Here is a 19,360-nt window from a genome sequence, read left to right on the forward strand (position 1 = left end):
TAATATGAAGACATAGTGTTAATTAGTTGGGAGTTAAAATTTGGAGAATTCATACAAATGTGCTTAGTATGATTTAAATATGGAACTTTACTCATAGGCTCTTCCTCTGTTTATCCTGTTGTGTGCCTTTGTTGCTTTTGTTGTTATTTATAAACCAGCCAGGCAGCTTAGTAGGGGGTAAGATGATGGTTTTGGGAATCAGACTGACTTGAGTTCAATCCTGAGCTTATTCCCCTGTGACCTTGGATGAGTTACTTAACCTTCCAGAAGCTCAGTTTCCCTATCTATAAAGTGAGGATAATATTACAACTTGCTTGATAGCATTGTTGTGAAAATAATAATATTAACATGAATAATAACTGGCAACTTTTGTATGTTTACTATGTCCCGGGCACCGATCTAAACCTTTAAAACATGGGACATCATTTGTTTAATCTTTCCAGTACAAATCTATTTGTGGTTTAGGGAACTGTAAGCCACAGAGTTAGTAAGCATGCAGCCAGAATTTAAACCCAGGCAGCTGCCTTCCAGAACTCAAGCTCTTAACCACTGTCTCCGAGTAGAGGGAATATTGTACCAAGAGTGTTTAGCATAGTCAGTGTATGTTAGCTATGATGAGTATCACTGTCATTTTCAACATTATTATTAATTTTATTTTTCTCGCTTCTCTCTCCCTCTCTCCGCCTCTGTTTTTCCTTCCTCCTGGCAGATGTTTTCCAGCAAGGTAAGCCCACTGTCTCCTGCCTGCTTTTCCTTTGGTTGTGCTCTTTTGGGAGAGTGTCATCTGCGTGCAGAGGGTTATGGGGCTTTACATTCTTCTGTGGACGTATCATGGGAGCTTTAGGAGGTACCGTGAGGATGATGGCCCGAGGTGGCCTGAAGTGTCATCAGCATTCCCGGGCCTCCACTGTCCAGCCTCTGCTTCTTCCTCTGGACCTTGCTTGGGGGAAGAGTCGGGGCTGGACAGTTGGGGCAGAGCCACTGGGGAGGGGCTCATGGCCGGGCGCCTCTCCAAGGGCAGGGCTGCTGTGGGCTTGTGAGAGTGGTGGGAGCTCATGTCTCTGGAGGGGATTGGGTGGAGGCCCCTGTCCCTCAGGGCTCCTGCATCAAGGCCAGCTGCAGCTTGGTCAGGGCCCCCATAGGCCACCTCTACCTGGGGCTTTCTTTGTCAAGCAAAAGTGTCGCTGACCTGGAGGTGGCCCAGACCATGGCTGGCTGGTCGCTTTCTGCTCTTCAACCCAGGGATGCCTCACAACCCCTCCAGTTGGTCCAGTGACTGAGAAGAGCCTGGTGAGGGTGTGCACTGTCTTACGTGTTTTGCCAGCCACGTTCACATGTGTGGGGGAGCTGGAGAGGGAAAGTGTAACCTAGACTGTGTCTTCCAGTGCGTGTTTTAGTCCCCACTCAGGATACACAGCCACTGTGCTCTGGCAGACTCACAGGCATGTCTTATTGAACCTGCTAGATACACATTCAGGGGCAACTGCCTCTTTCCCTTTCTTTATGGCAGCCTGAAACCACCAGGAGAAAGTGGCAGGACCTGCCTGTTTATATTCAAGTTGGGAAATACGTTTGTCGCCCACGTCCGCCACATCTTTCTTGAATCCCAGGCTGGCTTAGAATAAAAGAGACCGGTTTAAAAATACATCCAGGCATCCCATAGATAGCTTCCAAAGAAATCTTAACAGGCTGGATATTTTCACAACGATTGTTTCATCCTAAACATGCAGCGCGTTATGGAGAAAGTCGGTCTGCTCTCTCTGATAGAAGCGCAGTTGCGGGTAACAATGAGGGGACTTGTGTTGTCTTTTAAGAGTCTGGAGTCATAGACCTACTTTTATAAATAATTCATAAATCCCAACAAGCCATAAGTAATAAGTTCCATTTGGCTAGAGACGAAGCCATGAGCAAAATTGAGAAGGTGCCGTGACTGTGGGTGTAACGCACGTGCTGCTGTCAGGGCACTGGCTGCGGTGCGTTTTCTCCCTTGACAGATTGGGAGTTCAGTGGGATGCTCTGGGAGGACAATTTTTTTCAATGAACTAGAGAGCAAGCGCCCCTACCCCCAACACTGAATTGCATTTCTCCTTTTGATACATAAAATGCTCGAGTTAGGAAAGTCTTGCTGGAGCACGTGTGCTGAGGCCCCTGGAGGATGGGGAGAGAAAAGGTTGGTATCAAATCTGGCTTTTCTACCCACAACCGTGAGCGTTCACGGCTGTTGTAGTCGGTATGAAAAACGGCTTATCAGACTGCTTATGTCAAGTTTGCCTCCTTTTTAATCAGTCATGCTCTTCGATTGATGGGATTTGCCTGTCAGGAAAAATGATATGCAGAGCAAAAGTTATAATCATCTGCAAATCACAGACTATCGAGACTTAATAGCATCTTCCAGAGACGGAAGCTGCTAGCTACCCGTGGCCCTGTGAGATGGCGGGCAGCAGCTCCCTCATAAGATATTACTAGGGTTTCAAATGGGGAGAACTGAACTTGCTTTTGTGAATTATTTACATGGCTCTGGCCTTGCAGGACCATTTTGTACGGAGAGAGACGTTCTCTAAAATGATGGCAAAGAACTGCCAGCTGGTACCCCCTCCTTACCTTTGCTTCTGACCATTCTGCCTGTGAAATGAATGCTCAGTAAAATGTGACAGTAAAAATGTGCCAGTGCAGATGTAGAGAATGGACTTGAGGACACGGGGAGGGGGAAGGGTAAGCTGGGACGAAGTGAGAGCGTTAACACTGACATACATACACTACCAAATGTAAAATAGATAGCTAGTGGGAAGCAGCCGCATAGCACAGGGAGATCAGCTCGGTGCTTTGCGACCTAGACGGGTGGGATAAGGAGGGTGGGGGGGAGACGCAAGAGGGAGGGGATATGGGGATATACATACGCGTATAGCTGATGAACTTTGTTATACAGCAGAAACTAACACAACACTGTAAAGCAATTATACTCCAATAAAGATGTTAAAAAAAAATGTGCCAGTGACAGTAACATCAGACCAAAACAAAGGTGTTGCGTCTTACAGACAGAATCTGAAACATGACTGCACAGCATCTTCTGGGGTTAAACTCTTGTTCCAGAATTGTGCCGTTAACTTGAAACAGAGGGGCCATGAATTGTGCTAGAAATAAACAGTAGAAAGCTGTGTGGCTTCAGATGAACAGAAGCCACAGGGTCGGTTCTGCAGCCCATCCACACAGGACAGCTCTGAGGGGCTCTGGACTGACCACACTGTGGGCACCCAGGCCCTGCTGCACAGGGACTCACGGGCAGTCTGGGGATGCTGCTTTGTAAATGTGTACTTCTGGCGGTGAGTGACTGAGGCCTCTTTGCCCAGAGGAGTCCCTGCATGTTTGGGCTGCCGTGCACGCCGTGCATCGGGGCGGGCAGAAGAGGGAAGCAGGCTTGCAAGTTGACAACATCAGACGTTCTCAGAGGAAACCGAAGTTCTTTCCTCTGGATCGCATTATCTTTAACTTCCCTACAAATGAATCTTGTTACAGCAGGTGACAGCGCAGCAGCTACTGCCGGGCCTTTCTCTGCTGTATCTGTGGTGTGTGCACGTGGGAGTGGATTTCTACCCTGTGCCGTTTTCGAGCTCATCTAGGTTCTTTCATCTGTAAATTGCCCCTTGCTGTGGCTGTTAGACCACAGGGCATGAGGACGGTCAGGGACCCGTGGGCCCACAGCTGGGCCTTCTGTATGTATGAGATCCAGGGCCACGTTTCCAAGGAGGCTTAATTGACCCACATTCTCTGTTGTCCACAGAGCTCGTGAGCCATTGGATGGCTCTCAGGAATTCTGAAGAGCCACAGAATTGCTCTTCACCACGTCAAATGCAATTGGAAATGCTGTACGTGCACACGTGTCTAGAATCTCGAGTTTTAGAGCACTTCTATACCGATTATTTAATAAGTCAAGACCACAAACACAGACACACGCACACACAGCTCATGTGAAGTTACTGAAGCACCCTTTGAATGCTCACGCACAGGCTTAGCCTTGATTCTGAAGTCGAACAGAAACCAAGAGGGTGGCTTGGAATTGAGAACACGACCTCTCAGCTGGGCATCTGAGAGCATCAGTGAGCACCGTGTAAAGGTTTCACCATTGAGTTGATTCTCTGCTCAGTGAACTGAAGTCCCTTATAGACTCTGTGCCCAAGAGGCATAGCCTTCCCTCCTCCTCGGTGCTCACCCGGGGCTGGGATCTTGCTATTAGAGAAATGTTTCTTCCAGCTCAAGTACTTTTTGATACCTTTCAAACATAGTGTGCTCGTTTATTTTGTAACCAGTAACCGTGTGCCAGGCACTTTCTAGGCCTTGAGGATAAAGGAGTGACCGAGACGGCAAAGACCCCTGTGCTCTTGGAATTCACAGCCTAGCTTCGGGAACATTCAGTGCCAAGCATGCAAATTAATAAACAAGGCAAATTCCAAGAGGGGTACAAGCAGTGAAGAAAATATAATGGTTGGTGCGATAGAGGCTGGGAGGGCCGCTTTAGATGGGGTGGCCAGAGAACGACAAGGAAGACGAGCTATTGGAGAATCTGGGGGACCAGCTGCGGAACTTGCAAGGGAGTGGCCTAGTGGGCAGGAACACCCCAGTGTTCCAGGATCAGAAGGAAGCTGGAGTGAGAGAGGAAGTTGTATGAAATGAATGAGGAGAGGAGGGCAGGCGTGTAGTCTCGGGATCAGAGGAAGGAAGTCAGTGGTGGGTTTTAAGCAGAAGAGTCACCTGGTCTTATTTACATTTAAAGTCGCCACACCGGCTGCTGTGAAAATGCACCAGAATGTGTGAGAAGTTAAAACCAGGACCAAGGCTGAGTGCTGAGCAGGCTCAGGCCGGGCTGAGATGGGACCCTGCCCACGGACCCTAGCTGCTCCCTTAGTGGGTCTCTGTGCCCCTGGGCAGTGGGAACGGATGGCCCCCTTCCCAGCCAGCTCCCCTCTACTGAGCGCCACACTTTCTGCATGTGTCGAGTCTTGTACCATGACTTAAGGCTGGAAAATTACGCTCATCAAAGGCATCATTAAAATATTCCTTTGTGTGTCTTCAGATTTTAAAAAGCCACTTTTCTCCAATACATACCGAAGTGTATATCATCTGTATTACATATACTGATACATCATCGATGTATATATATTGCTATACCTAGGAGATCCCAGTTTTGCTCCCAGCAGTGTTGCTGCCTTTATTGAGGAACTTGGGCCAGCTGCTTTGTCCTGTAGCCTCCGTTTTCCCATCTGTAAAATGAGAGACTTGGGGATATCCCTGACCCAACGTGGCTTTCTGCTGATGCTCTATCTTGATCAGTTTTAAGTGGATTTGCGTTAATAGAGTACAAAGTGTCCCATGCTGCGGGTTTTGAGTATTATCCAGAGAACTTGGGTAAAAGCAGAGCTTTCTGAGTGGCTGAGAATTAAGGTGAAAAGAAATGTGGTTTCAGAAGTGTAACCTACTCTCATGGCCATTTGGAAACATCAGTTCTTTCCCATGTGGATTAATACTGGAATTCACACTGGATAGCATTGCTTTTACTAATCTGAAGAGAACAATAAATCATAGTTTGCTTTCTGGCAGCCCAGCCCAGCCCATTAATTGTTGAGGTGGGCTTGTGGTGACAGCAACCACTGCCATTTATAATGTGCTTGACTTAAGCTCTTTTGCATATTTCAAATGTATTGGTCAAACTGCTGGGGCTGGATCTTAGGTTTCCCCAACCACTTCAGAAAACCCATCTGGGAACTTCTCTGGTGGCTCGGTGGTTGAGAATCCTCCTGCCATTGCAGGGGACATGGGTTCGAGCCCTGGTCCGGGAAGATCCCACATGCTGTGGAACAACTAAGCCCATGTACCACAACTACTGAGCCTGTGCTCTAAACCCACGAGCCACAACTACTGAGCCCGTGTGCCGCAACTACTGAAGCCCGCGCACCTAGAGCCTTGCTCTGCAACAAGAGAAGCCACCTCAACGAGGAGCCCGCGCACTGCAACAAGGAGTAGCCCCGGCTCACAGCAACTAGAGAAAGCCCGCGCGTGGCAACAAAGACCCAATGCAGACAAAAGTAACTAACTAACTAAATAAAGAAAGAAAGAAAAAGAAAAAGAAAAAAAGAAAACCCATCTGTTATAAAGCTCTGATCCTTTAGCCATGAATTACGGTCCCCCTGGTAACGTTACACATTATGAAATATTGTTTGCTTTATGAGTATGGGATTTGGGTGAATAAATTAAAACTGTTGTTACCACTTCCAGGGAAAAACTCCAAGTTGTCATATGATGCTAACTAGTAAATGAGAAAAATGCATGAACATTTTTTATGGTGGAAAGTGATTGGTTCCCTGGTCACACTTCCTATATGCTAATCTTTACCGTGTATATATATCATCCCCCATTCTGTCCAGAATCAGTAGAATATCCAAGTCATGTAGGAAATGCATCCATCTTTCCGGAACAAACTGAACAACATTACCATTTCATTTCATGTTGACTCACTTTGTGTGTTTGTGGTAGGAAGATGATAGGCATGTTTAAATAATCACATTCTCGGAGATGCTTTATCACATTCTGCATGGGCTGTGCAGGGTGGCCTGTTCCCTGCCAGGTGGCCTCAGGTGGGCTTTTCCTTGTAGCAGATTCAGTGTCCTCACTCCAATCCCGTGATACGAGTTTCAGGTGAAGTTTCAGAGCCTCTCCTCCCACGTACTTGAGTTTCAAAACTGCCAGATCAATAAAGGGGGAGGGCTTCCCTGGTGGCGCAGTGGTTGAGAGTCCGCCTGCCGATGCAGGGGACACGGGTTCGTGCCCCGGTCTGGGAAGATCCCACATGCCGTGGATCGGCTGGGCCCGTGAGCCATGGCTGCTGAGCCTGTGTGCTTGGAGCCTGTGCTCCGCAATGGGAGAGGCCACGGCGGTGAGAGGCCCGGATACCGCAAAAAATAAATAAATAAATAAAGGGGGAAAGTTTTATTGTTGAGATGGTCACTAATAAGAAGAACAGTTTTTCTTTTTTAAATTTTATTTTATAGGGGTGATGAGGATGATAATGATGTTGCCAACATTTGTGCACCTCCTGTATTCCAGACATTGGGGCAGGTGCTTTACACACACTGTCTCATTGAATCTGCCCCCATAGTTTATGAAGTAGGTATTATAACCAATAATCCCACCGTACAGATGAGAAAACTGAGGCACAGAGTAGAATCCATCTAGTGATGTTTATATAACTCGTGAGTGGTAGAGCCTGGGTGTTTTTTTAGTTGAAAGACCTTATTCTACAGAACAGATTTAGATTTTTGGAAAAATTGTGAAGGTAGTACAGAGAGTTCCCATATACCCCACATCCCATTTCCCCTGTTACTAACATCTTACATTAGTGTGGTTCATTTGTTACAACTAATGACCCAATATTGATCCATTATTATTAGCTAAAGTCCATAGCTTACTCAGATTCCCTTAGTTATTACCTAATGTCCTTTCCCTCTTCTGGGATCCCATCCAGGACACCACATTACATTTAGTTGCCATGTCTCCTTAGGCTCCTCTTGGCTGTGACAGTTTCTAAGACTTACCTTGTTTTTTATGACCTTGACAGTTCTGAGGAGTCCTGGTATTTTGAGTCTGTACTGTAGATGCCCCTCTCTTGGAATTTGAATGATGTTTTTCCCATGATTAGACTGAGGTTATGGGTTTTGGGGAAGATCACAGAGGTAGAGCTCCATTTGCATGACATCATATCAAAGGCATTTACTGTCAACGTGATCTATGACTATTGATGCTGATCTTTAACACTTGGCTGAAGTCGTGTTTGTCAAGTTTCTCCACTGCCAAGTTACTTTCCCCCCTCCTTTCCATACTGTGCTCTTTGGAAGGAATCTGTGCATAGCCTACTCTTAAGGAGTGCGGAGTTATGTTCCATCTCATTGAGGGGAGGGTATCTACGTAAGTTACTTTTCTGCGAAGGAGATTTGGCCCTTATCCTTCATTTATTCAATCATTTATTTAGATCAGTGTGGACTCATGATATTTATTCTATACCTTGGGCTATAAAGCAATACAAATTTTATTTTCTTGCCTTGTCCATCAGGAGTTCTTTCAGTGGGCTCCTTGTGTCTCTTTGATATATCCTTGTCAATTATTTTTCGAGCCCTTCCTCAATACTTTCTGATACTATTGTGTAAGGTGCTCCAAGTTCGTCTTGTATATTTCCCACCTCTGTCCTAGATTGTCATTTCCTTAAGGAGCACTGGTTCCTTTTATTGGAGAATGATGTTAGAAACCAACATCTGGGTGCTAGGTGTGCTTGTTGTTATTGGGGTGTCATTTCTTTTAGGCCCTCTGAGCTGGCAGAGCAAGGAAAAATATGTGTGTGTATACTAGCCCATGTATATATGCATGTCTATTTCTATACATAACCAGTTGTATCCATATTAAGTGTGAGTTCTTACTGGTGTCTGTAACTCTTATCCATTACCTCATAGATCAGCTTAGCCTCCTCCCCTTGCTTATCTGTACTTTCCCACTCCCAAAGTGTGACACCTGAGCCAGGAGTTTGAACGCAGGTAGTCTGACTTCAGGGTTTGCAATACAATGTCTTGATTCCCATTGGAGGACTTTCTTCTACTCCCATTGGAGGACTTTCTTCTACTCCTGGTGAAAGACGGTCACAGATCCTTGACCCACACCAGGCCCAACAGAACCACCCTGGTGCAGAGGCGTGAGTTTATTAGGTACCTATCTTAGTCAGTTCTGGCTGCTATAACAAAATACCATAAACAGGGAGGTGGGGCGGGGTGTCAAACAGCAAACATTTATTTCTTATGGTTCTGGACCCTTCAAGTCTAAGATCAAGGTGCTGGGAGTTTCCACGTCTGCTAAGGGCTGGTTTCCTGGTCCATAGAAAGCTGTCTTTTCTCTGTGTCCTCATGAGGCAGAAGGAGGGAAAGGATCGCTCTGGGGTCCCTTTTATAAGGGTACTCATCCCACATGACGGCTCTACCCTCATGATATAATCATTTCCCGGAGGCCCTCGCCTCCTAATAGCGTCATGTTGGGGGATGTGATTTCAACATATGCATTCTGGGAGGACACAGACATTCGGTCCATCGCAGTGCTCCTCTGCCTACACAGCACACCTAGGCTTGCTCTCGCGACTGCTCAGCCAGCTCTAGCTGCAGAAGCTTCTAAGTGGGTTTGCCTTATCTCAAGCAGATTGCATAGTGCCTTGTTTCTGAGCGAAGGCATTGGTACTTCCTCCATAGCCTGCAGGCTAGGGAGAAGGCAACTGGTGTATTCATAATAACCCAGCTGTTGAGTGCTTAAGCTCCCTGCACCTTCCTTAGATTGAGTGCTGCTCACTGGAGTCCAAGACAGACCATCCTTTAAGTCACCGAGTTTGTCCTGGAGACAGATTATGAGGCTGTGAGTGTTTCCAGCTTAGGCAGGTGGGAACATGAGAGGCTGAGCGCGTTTGTCTCTTTGGACTGTCACCCACCTGCCAGTTTTCCCCAGCTTTCTCTCTCTGATGCCCCTTTCCAGATGCCCAGGCTGGTACCCTCTCCCCTCCAGGCAGAGGGGATGTTCTGACTTGGAGGCCTGCCTGTGACAGCTGCGTTCATCAGGCCCGCTGATGGGAGCACCTGTGGAGACAGGTGGTGCCCATTTGCCCATGTCCTCTGCTACCTGTGGTGCACTTGGTCCCCTCCAGCCCAGCAGTCAGGGATGGGGGCTCTTGAACCCCATGATGTTAGGGAACTCCATTTCCATCCTCTCTGGAGCTTGGCTTGCTGGAAGCCAGAGAACGTTACAAACAATCCTAGCTGATTCATTCAAATTTTTTGATCTTAGCTGAAGCAATCTTTGGGGAAGCATTTTGCCAGTTGATAGAAATGTGTTCTTTATACTTGACAATAGGTTTGGCAACGCGTTCTCACAGTGATGGCTGGATGTGGACGCTCATTGACATGCTGCTTTCTTCTAGGAGACACTAGGCCAGGCCTCCTCAAGCCATGCTCACCTTAATTTCTGGCATCCCTCCCCCATCTCGTCCTGTTTATCCCCAGAAGGCTCTATCCGATTGATCCCGAGTCTTAAAAACCCTCGTCCACACCTCTGTGCCTTTGGATCAATTGATTGCTTTATTTGGAATGCTTTCTCCTCTTTGCAGCAACCCTTGTTCTGTTCTGCACCCTGGCCTCAGGGGGGTCCCCAGGTTCTGCCACCATGGTGGGTGGCCCAGGGGTGGGTGCTGTAGGTCTTCAGCCTGATGCTAATGCTTCCAGTGTGTGTGTGAGAAGCAGACTCTTGTTTTCACGTGGTCCTCTGCTGTCTTGTTAGGACAGTGTGTACAGCTACTGTGATGGCAGTTTACCTGGAAATGGTGGAGAGAAATCTCCACACCAGGAGAAAAGCTCCCCTCGCAGCCCCCCTCCTAGAGATGCCCCTTCTGCTCACTCTGTAAAACTCAGCCGGAGTCTCCTGTGCTGGGTGATCCTGACTCACTCCCACCCCAGCAGGTGGGGGATTCGTCCCTCCACTCTGGAGTTACCCATCGCCTCCTCCCGCCTCTGGCAGAGCTTCCCTCACATTGTCGTAATGATCCGTCTAAGCCTCCCCATCCCACTCCGGGACAGAAGGAATTGTGTCTTCTAATTTGAGCTCCTAGCACCAGATGCAGTGCTTAGCACAGAGTAGGTGCTCAATAGATGTTTGACGAATGACAGTGGAACAAAACGACAATGCTCAGAGGAACCGGTATTTTGTGTGTTGCTGGTGTGCGTGCGTGCACACACATGTACACATGTGCACGTGTGAGCATGTACACACACTTCTTTTATGTTTGACGGTTTAGGTTCTTTTTTTTTAATTATCTAGTTTATTTATTTTTGGCAGTGTTGGGTCTCCGTTGCTGCGCACAGGCCTTCTCTAGTTTCGGTGAGCGGGGGCTTCTGTTCGCTGTGGCGCTCGGGCTTCTCATTGCGGCGGCTTCTCTTGTTTCAGAGCACGGGCTCTAGGTACCCGGGCTTCAGGAATTGTGGCTCACAGGCTCCGGAGCGCAGGCTCATCAGTTGTGGCGCACGGGCCTAGCTGCTCCGCAGCACGCGGGGGATCTTCCCGGACCAGGGCTCGAACCCGTGCCCCCTGCATTGGCAGGCGGATTCCCAACCACTGCGCCACAGGGAAGCCCTAGGTTCTTTAATAAAGTTGAGAGGGATGTTGGCAGTGTAGCAGCTGGTCATGTTGACAGCCAAGCCAAATCATTTTCCTGTCCGTGAGTCCAAAAGTCTTTTTCCATTCTTTTCCTTCACCACTATTTATTTATTTGTTTTTTGAGGGGGCGGTATTTGGACTTAGAATGAATCAGCAGACATTTACCAGCTTCTGTCTGTGCGGGTATGAGCCGGAACATGGGATATTTAGCAGACACTGTTCCTACCTCCAAATGCTGACGGCTTCACTAGAAACTCACAGCCAGTCAGTCTGTGGGCTGGTGGGCTCTGTCCTTTCCCAGTGCTGGAGGAAGTCGTAGAGGACGGGGGTCCCTGGGAAAGGGGCAGAACTGCTGAAAGAGTGGGGCTGGAGATGGTTTTGAAGGAGGTAGAAGGCCTGAGTGGGCAGGACCAGGGTAGGCCTGTGGGTGGGTGGCTTGGAGAGAGGACAGTCTGAATGGAGGTGGAGACAAAGACAAGCATGGTGTTGCGTTTATGGAATTTCGAGAGGGCAGTGAACCCTCCAGTCTCAAGGTTGGGATCGGATGGGACCAGCTATGGAGCCTTCACAGCCTGTCCATAGCCAAAAACTTCTTTGTCTTCTTGTGCCCCCAACACTCCCAGTGTGACTGAAAAGATTTGGTCTATCACATGCATAGTATTGTTATTGAGTTATCCCATTTTTTATTATTCATTCTATTACTCCTTTTGCTATTTAAGGATGACCAATCAGTGTTGTTGATCTTTACAGTGAATTAATTATGCCGCTGAGTTGATGGAATTCCAATCCATAAAACAAACCAGCTTGATATTTTAGATAGCTTGAACAATGGTTTTCTTGGTTATTTTAAAATCTAGGCAGCAAAATTTAGACTTGTTCTAGGAAGCACAGGGAAGCCATTGTAGCTTTTTGAGCAGAGAAATAGCATGCACTGTGCACACGATAAAAGTGCTGTGTGTTGGGTGGCAGAGGATAAAGATGGCCTCTGCTTACTTAAGTACAGTGTGCCAGGCACATACTTTAACTCCCTTCTTCCCCAAAATAACCCTATGAGTTTCACATACTGATTTGTCTCCATTTTTATCCCCATTTTTCAGATGCTGAAATAGATTCATAAAGCTTACCTAGTTTTACTTTGCAGAGGGTCTCCCATCTAGTAAAGGATAGAGTCTGAATTCAGACAATTGGACTTAGTCCGAATTCATTTTTTTTTTTTTTTTTTGTGGTACGCGGTCCTCTCACTATTGTGGCCTCTCCCGTTGCGGAGCACAGGCTCCGGACACGCAGGCTCAGCAGCCATGGCTCACGGGCCCAGCCGCTCCGTGGCATGTGGGATCCTCCCGGACCGGGGCATGAACCCGTGTCCCCTGCATCGGCAGGCAGACTCTCAACCACTGCGCCACCAGGGAAGCCCCTCTCCTGAATATCTTAAAGAATTAAAATGTAAATCTCGGAAATTAAATCCATGGGCATAGTGTAAACAGAGGGGGCTTTTGCAGAACAGACAAAGCTGTTCTTTTTCCTTGTGAAACAGCCATGGTGGGAAACCACGTCTGTATGCACAGAATTTATTTGAGATGGATTAAGGCTAGTGATGAGCGAATCTCTGAAGGACTGGAGGTGCAGTTCTTATAAGCCTGCGAAAGTTCAGCTCCTTATCTGAGGCTTATCCAAACCTGACGAAACCTTTTAGGCCAGCATGGAGGTTAGGGACCTCCAGCAGCTGAAAGTTAATATCCTGCATCAGGAAACCACCTGCATCGCAAGGGCAGGTGGGGAGAGAGGCCTGTAAATTAACGTGCTCTCGGAAGGGAGGCTGGCCGTGGTCTGGGGCTTCCTGAGCTTGGACCACCCACTCTCTCTGGTGAGGGGATTACAGGTTCAGTCCTTCGAGCTCTCTGGGGGAGGGAGGCAACGCATCGTAGTTCTTGAGATCTTTTGCCACCTTCAGTTCTCACATCAGCTCAGTCGCCTCCTCAGGCCTCCGTTTGGACGCTTGGACCCCGGAACATTCCTCCTGTAGCGGGCTACTCTTAGAGTTAGGCAATCACCTCCTCAGAGGTGCCTTGCCCGGCCATCTTTGCTGAAGATTTACCTCTAGACACTTTGCCCATTGCCTCATTCATTTCCTTACAGCACTTGTGCAAAATGGGGAATGGGTTGAATAGAATGCTTCTGAAATTCATGACCCCTGGAACCTCAGATGAGACCTCATTTGGAAATAGTGTTAGTGAAGGATCTTGAGATGAAATGTTCCTTGATTTAGAGTGGGCCCTAAATTCAATGACTGGTCATTCTTTTAAGAAGAGGAGAGGACCCAGAGAGATGCAGAGAGAAGGCCATGCGAAGATGCAGGCAGCGATGGAGGGATGCTGCCACAAGCCAGGAACAGCTGGAGCCACCAGAGCCTGCAAGAGACAGGGAAGGATTCTTTGCTAGAAACTTAGAGGGAACACAGACCTACTGACACCTTAATTTTAACCTTCTGACCTCCAGAACTGTGAGAAAATACATGTCTGTTACTCTAAGCCACTCAATTTGTGGTCATTTGTTGCAGCAGTCCTAAGAAACTAATACAGCACTCAGTACTGTCTGAAATTATTTGTTCATTTTTTTGTTTACTTCTTGTTTGCCTGTCTCTCCAGCTGGAATATAAACTACCCTGGTACCAGGGCCTTGCTGTGTTATTCATCCCTACATCCCAGTGTCTAGAACAGTGCTGGGCACAGTGTAAGTGCTCAATAAGTATTTGTCAAGTTAACGAACCCTGTGAGATAAACATTGCTGTCTTGCTCTCTGGGTGACAAAACTGTCACCCAGAGAGGTTTATTGACTCACTCAAAGTCACACGTTTGGAAGAGTCAGGATTCACACTCGGACCGTCTGGTCCTCAACTTCAGGATTGTTCTACTGCATCACCACAGCTTTATTGAAATTAAAAAAAAAATTATCCTTAATAAATTTACAACTTATTTTGAAATACATCCTCCCCAAATAGTATAGTTTTATACCTTACCAAGTCAGAGCTGGAACTTTCTGAGAGGTTTGGGATCTTAGCCTGCCCTGGAGGGGAAGGAAGTTCTCGTAGGCATAGAGACATGCAGCTTGCATGCACACACCAGCAGAGCCAAGACCGGATTGTCCTGTGGCCTGACCTTCCATGAGGGCACTGGCTGCTGATTACACGCTGGCCGGATGTGTGTGCATTTACAGACAGACTGGGAAGGGCACAATGCTCAGGTGGATTGTAACTCTGATGGTCACTCCTCCTCTCCTCTCCCTGCAAAAGGAAAAAAGAAGCCTTGCATTTGACTTTTCTTTTTCCTGTTCACTCAAGCTCATCTATATCACCCATTAGGCTTTATCTGCAGCCTCCGTTTTGTCTTGGGGTTGATCATCTTGTGGAATTGACTCCTTATGGATCCCTTGATGCCTGCCCTGAACTCTCACCTCTAGTTCTCAACTTCAACAAGCTCACATCACTCATCCTTTTTAGCTCCTGTGGAACTCCTTGTACCTGCTTCTTTCCTAGCCCACCCTAGTGCTGTCCACCTGCTTTTTTTTTTCTCTCTCTCAGACACCCACATGATTTTAACTTTTTTTGGGAAAAATATGTACATACTTTCACTTTTTTATTGAAGGAAATATGCTTTGATGCGCCAGCAGAACTGCTCTAGTTTCCGTGTACCGTAGGACTATGTGGCTTCATATTTAGTACAAACGTACATTTTTTACACTTCTTTTTTTTTTTTTTTTTTTGCGGTACGCGGGCCTCTCACTGTTGTGGCCTCTCCCGCTGAGGAGCACAGGCTCCGGACGCGCAGGCTCAGTGGCCATGGCTCACGGGCCCAGCCAGTCTGCGGCATGTGGGATCTTCCTGGACCGGGGCACGAACCCGTGTCCCCTGCATCGGCAGGCGGACTCTCAACCACTGCACCACCAGGGAAGCCCACATTTTTTACACTTTTGAAGCAAAGGGAGTTACATTGTAGGACTTTGGTGTAAAGCTTGTCTTGCCCCTTACTCCAACTTTTTCTCTTTTTTTTTGTAAATAAATAAAACTTGGTTCTTAAGAAAAAGAATAGTATATAGAGTATAGGTTTTCTAATATCCTTTCCTAGTGCATGTGCTGGTTATATGAGGATGACTCTGGCTTTTGGAAATAAGTTCAAGGTCATTCAAAGTTCATTTTGCTAAATAAAGTGAGCAAATCATCAGGTGTGGTATTGCCAGTCTGGGTCTGAAATAGGATGTAGTGTTAGGGTTAGCAGAATGGTTTTCTTGTCGGCCCCCACTAGACTACAGGCTTCTTGTTGGTAGGACCTATCTTAGTCATCTTTTTATCTCCAGGCCTCACACACAGTCGGTATTTAATGGATGTTTGAATGAGTGGATGGATGAATGGATGACTAATAGCCTTACGGTGGGCCTTATTCTGAAAAATAATTTTCTATAGCATTTAGAAAAATGATTACACATGTGGCCACTCTGAAGGTACATGTCAGCATTCTATTCTGTTCAAGGAGGCCCCTGGCTGTATGGTCATGGCTTATGTACTTGAGTGGGTCAACGGTATATTAAATTCTTGTCTTATGTTTTCTTACGGCCACCAAAGTGTGGTTGCTCTAAAATCTAGAAAAAGTATAGACACAAAGTAGAAAATTCACGTCATAGTAGACTGGCATTGAGGGGACTTGGGGACTTTTTGGGGCACCATACCTAACTACTGTGTGACATCACGAAAGTTAGTTTTGCTGCTTGAATTTTCTCATCTATAAGATGAGGGGATTAGACATCATCTTGAAGACTCATCCTGTATAGTCTATTATTCTGAGAAATGATGACGTCAACCGCTTCTGCTTTGATACTCTAAACTGTTTACCTTGTCTATCTCCCCCCCTGCCCCGCCCCCCAATTTGCATCTTTCCTTCTTAACTAGCTTTTAGGCCTCTCCTCCACCATGGCATCCCCAGGGGCATGGTGAGCTGAGGCTGGCACGTGTATTTCATCTCACTCTGGACTAAGTGTTAATCACCCCGAGACTGCCGTGGTTTTTGGAGCAGCTTAGGACTGTGTCATTTCTGTGAACTTGCTTCTTGTTTGAAATAGTGGTATGAAGCTTTCTGAAAAGTCAATCCGAATTTTCAGGGAGATTTCGAAGCCTTATTCAAAAGGTTTCTAAGCTAAGCTTGCTGGTCCTTGCCCTTCTTTGTGTCTGGTGAGGATTCCCAGTGGGGAACAGCTCAGCTGGCAGCACAGCTCTCCTTCAGAAACTAATGCCTGTCTGTTTGTCTCTACTTTACTCATTCTCTTAGACTTTAAAGATAGTATGGTAGACAGAACAGTGGCCCACCGAAGATCTGTGCGTCCAAATCCTTGAAACTTGCGAATATGTTATGATGCACATGGTAAAAAGGACTTTGTAGACATTTGCACCCATCTACGCGGGGGTGAGGGTGCTAAAACATCATCAAATACGGCTTCTTAAAAAGAGGCCTGTATATAGAAAAAAGAGGCTGTATATAGAAAAGGTTGTTTGATAAGTAGTTTGTGATAAGAAGTGGAACCCTAAAGGAGCCCCTTCCTTGGTGAGGCTTAGGTTTCACTGCATAGTGTTGGCAAGTTTGAGTCTAAGCAGAATTGCTTGGAACTAGGTAGGGGAATATGAGTGCCCCACTGATGGTCCTTGTTACCCTTCCCTAAGACAGCACTTAGTTTGCCTTCTGCAAGAATACTGAGCAACTATTTAAAGGCTATCAGTTTGAAAGACACAGAATCAGCACCCTGCCTGGCATGCCATGGGTCTCAGTTTGACCATATGGAAGTATGACAAAAAAGATAGAACCAAATCAGTAGGTCAATTTAAAGTAGAGAAAAAGTTCTCCTAGAAGGCACTAAGGAAGACTCAATGGGGGATGTTTTTTCTAAACTTGGCTGTGAAAGTGTAACCAAAAAAAGATAGAAGTAAATCAGTAAATCGATTTAAAATAGAGAAGGAGTTCTCTCAGAAGGCACTAAAGAAGGCTCAGTGGGAGATGAGCTTTCTAAACTTGGCCAAGAAGGAAACAAAAACATGATTTTAGTGCAGGGGTTAACAAACCGTGGCTGCTGGCTGGCTGCCTATTTTTGTAAATAAAGTTATATTGGAACCCAGCCGAGCCCCTTCATTTAAATGTTGTTTATGGCTGCTTTTGTGCCATAGTGGCAGTTGTATGGTTTCCACAAAGACTATATGGTCTGCAGACTGAAAACATTTATTATCTGGCCCTTTACAGAAAAAGTTTGCTGACCCCTGCTCTCCTTTGCCTCCACAGCAGGTATTTGGTCAGCAGATATAATGAGTCAGAAGTTTCAGAGACGGTTCTCAATCTGTTGAGGGAATGAAGATGAAGATATTAATAGAGTGATGAAGTGAGCTTACCAGTGTCTCAGAAGGGCTCCTAAGTGTTGGAGTATCTTCTTAATTCATTCATATAGCAAAAAATTATTGATGCTCTGCTGTGTGTCAATCAGTAGGTTAAAGGTTGGTCATAAAAAAAAGAGTTTCTCAGTGGTTTTGTTTCTGTTCTAATTGTTGAGCATTGGTAATCCATGGATATAGGGCAATTCTCTGTTAACCAGAATACTTAATTATTCAGGAAACTGGCCCTGGATCCAGCTAAATATTGTGTACTTAGTTAGATATCGACAAGAGCTATACTAGAAATTTTAATTAACCTTTTAAACTTCCTTTCGATTTCGTCAAGATAAATTAGAAAGCATGGAGTGTCTATTGGGTTCATCCGAAGTGAGGGGTAGTTTAAAGTTGACCCAGAAAGGTGAGCTGGGTCAGGAATGATTCATTGGAGATGGCTTTGTTTTCTTGACTTTCTGGTGGGAAAGAATTCATGTGGTTAGTTTTAGATTTTCTATTCTCATTTATCAGTCAACTTTGGCAACATCGATTTACCTAACAGACCTAACTTGTAAATAGTAAAATAAATTCATGGGAATATTTAGAAACTAATTTCTGCATATACAGCAGGTTGAGAGACAGAAAATTATTAGTAACTCATTCGCCATCCTAAGGCTTCTCATTTAAGAGTTTATAATGAGCTTCCTTTTCAGAGATTGTTGACTCTGGTTGGCTTTGGGACAGGGCCGGCACAGGTAAATGGACGTGGGGGAGGGCTACCTGGAAGCAGGTCCAAATGCAAGAGGACCCCCACTAGGCTTGGCTTAGAGACTGTCTGCATCCCTCTGCCTGTCTTCTCAGGTAGCAGAGCACAGAATTTTCCCAACAAAGACAGGATTTGTGTCTCTTAGGAGACCGGTCCTTCTCCGCTGCCTACATCAGAAAATACAAAACAGATGTAATTGATGGTGAGGGATTGGTGACATTTCCATGAACTTAGAACTTAACGAAGCCCTTTATCTTTTATCCCCAAAGTATAGTTTTTTTCCACCTCCTCTCCCCAAAGTGTATTTGGTTTTAATTTCCTTTGAATGGTAAAGAATATGTTAATAGATTTTTAGGAATCAACTCAAAAAACCCCAAAGTCTTAAAAATCCTTTCTGTTTCCTGCCCCTCCCCAAATTTTAATAGCCCCTGGAGTGGGTGCGGAGGTAGCAGGAGTCTTTTGTACTTTCTAAACCTGCTGTTTGCACAAGTGGCTGTTATGACTGCAGCAACATAATTGCTCTTAAAATGCCTTGGTAATAATAAAAAAAAAATCTATTTTTATTTCATAATCTTGATGCTCCTTGGCTTCCACTTTTCTAGGCCACTTTAGTAACTTCTGAAAATTAGCCTATTGAATATGGTTTCCCAGCTTGACGGAAGAACGGCTCTTTGTCATGGGGCTTGGCTGTGTGTGTGGAGGGGAGTTGTGCAGAGATGGAGGGGGCGGAGTTGTAATAAGGGTGTAGGATTTGATTCCTAGGCGGCAGCTGTTTCTGCCTTCACTTGACCACTTAAAAGAAAACATAAAGATAGAAAGCGTACTTTCTAACACTCCCCTGGGACTGCCTCTGTTTCTCCAGGCTTGGCTGGGAATGAAAGGAAGCATCTCTTATTCCTTGACTGTTCTTGGTGTCCAGAACTGGTTGCTGGGACAGCCACTTTGGATCTTCAGCGCTGTGGAGGACCCAGCGCTCCATA

The 19,360-nt window shown here is 46.1% G+C and overlaps 1 protein-coding gene across 2 annotated transcripts in view; it reads left to right on the top strand.

Annotated features, from left to right (window-relative positions):
• Positions 1–19,360, top strand: part of GFRA1 (GDNF family receptor alpha 1) — a gene marked incomplete at both ends in the record, with an annotated part of 199,150 nt that overhangs the window by 49,698 nt on the left and 130,092 nt on the right. Inside the window, one exon of one of the 2 annotated variants that reach the window (XM_082854380.1) lies at positions 710–724. The exons of the other annotated variant lie outside the window; for it this stretch is intronic. Within the exon in view, the coding sequence (XP_082710506.1) occupies positions 710–724 (15 nt within the window). The remainder of the gene's footprint in view (positions 1–709; positions 725–19,360) is intronic. 2 annotated transcript variants of the gene reach the window in all.

This window comes from Leucopleurus acutus (genome assembly GCF_964270905.1).
Source record: "Leucopleurus acutus genome assembly, chromosome: 14".
NCBI lineage: Eukaryota > Metazoa > Chordata > Mammalia > Artiodactyla > Delphinidae > Leucopleurus > Leucopleurus acutus.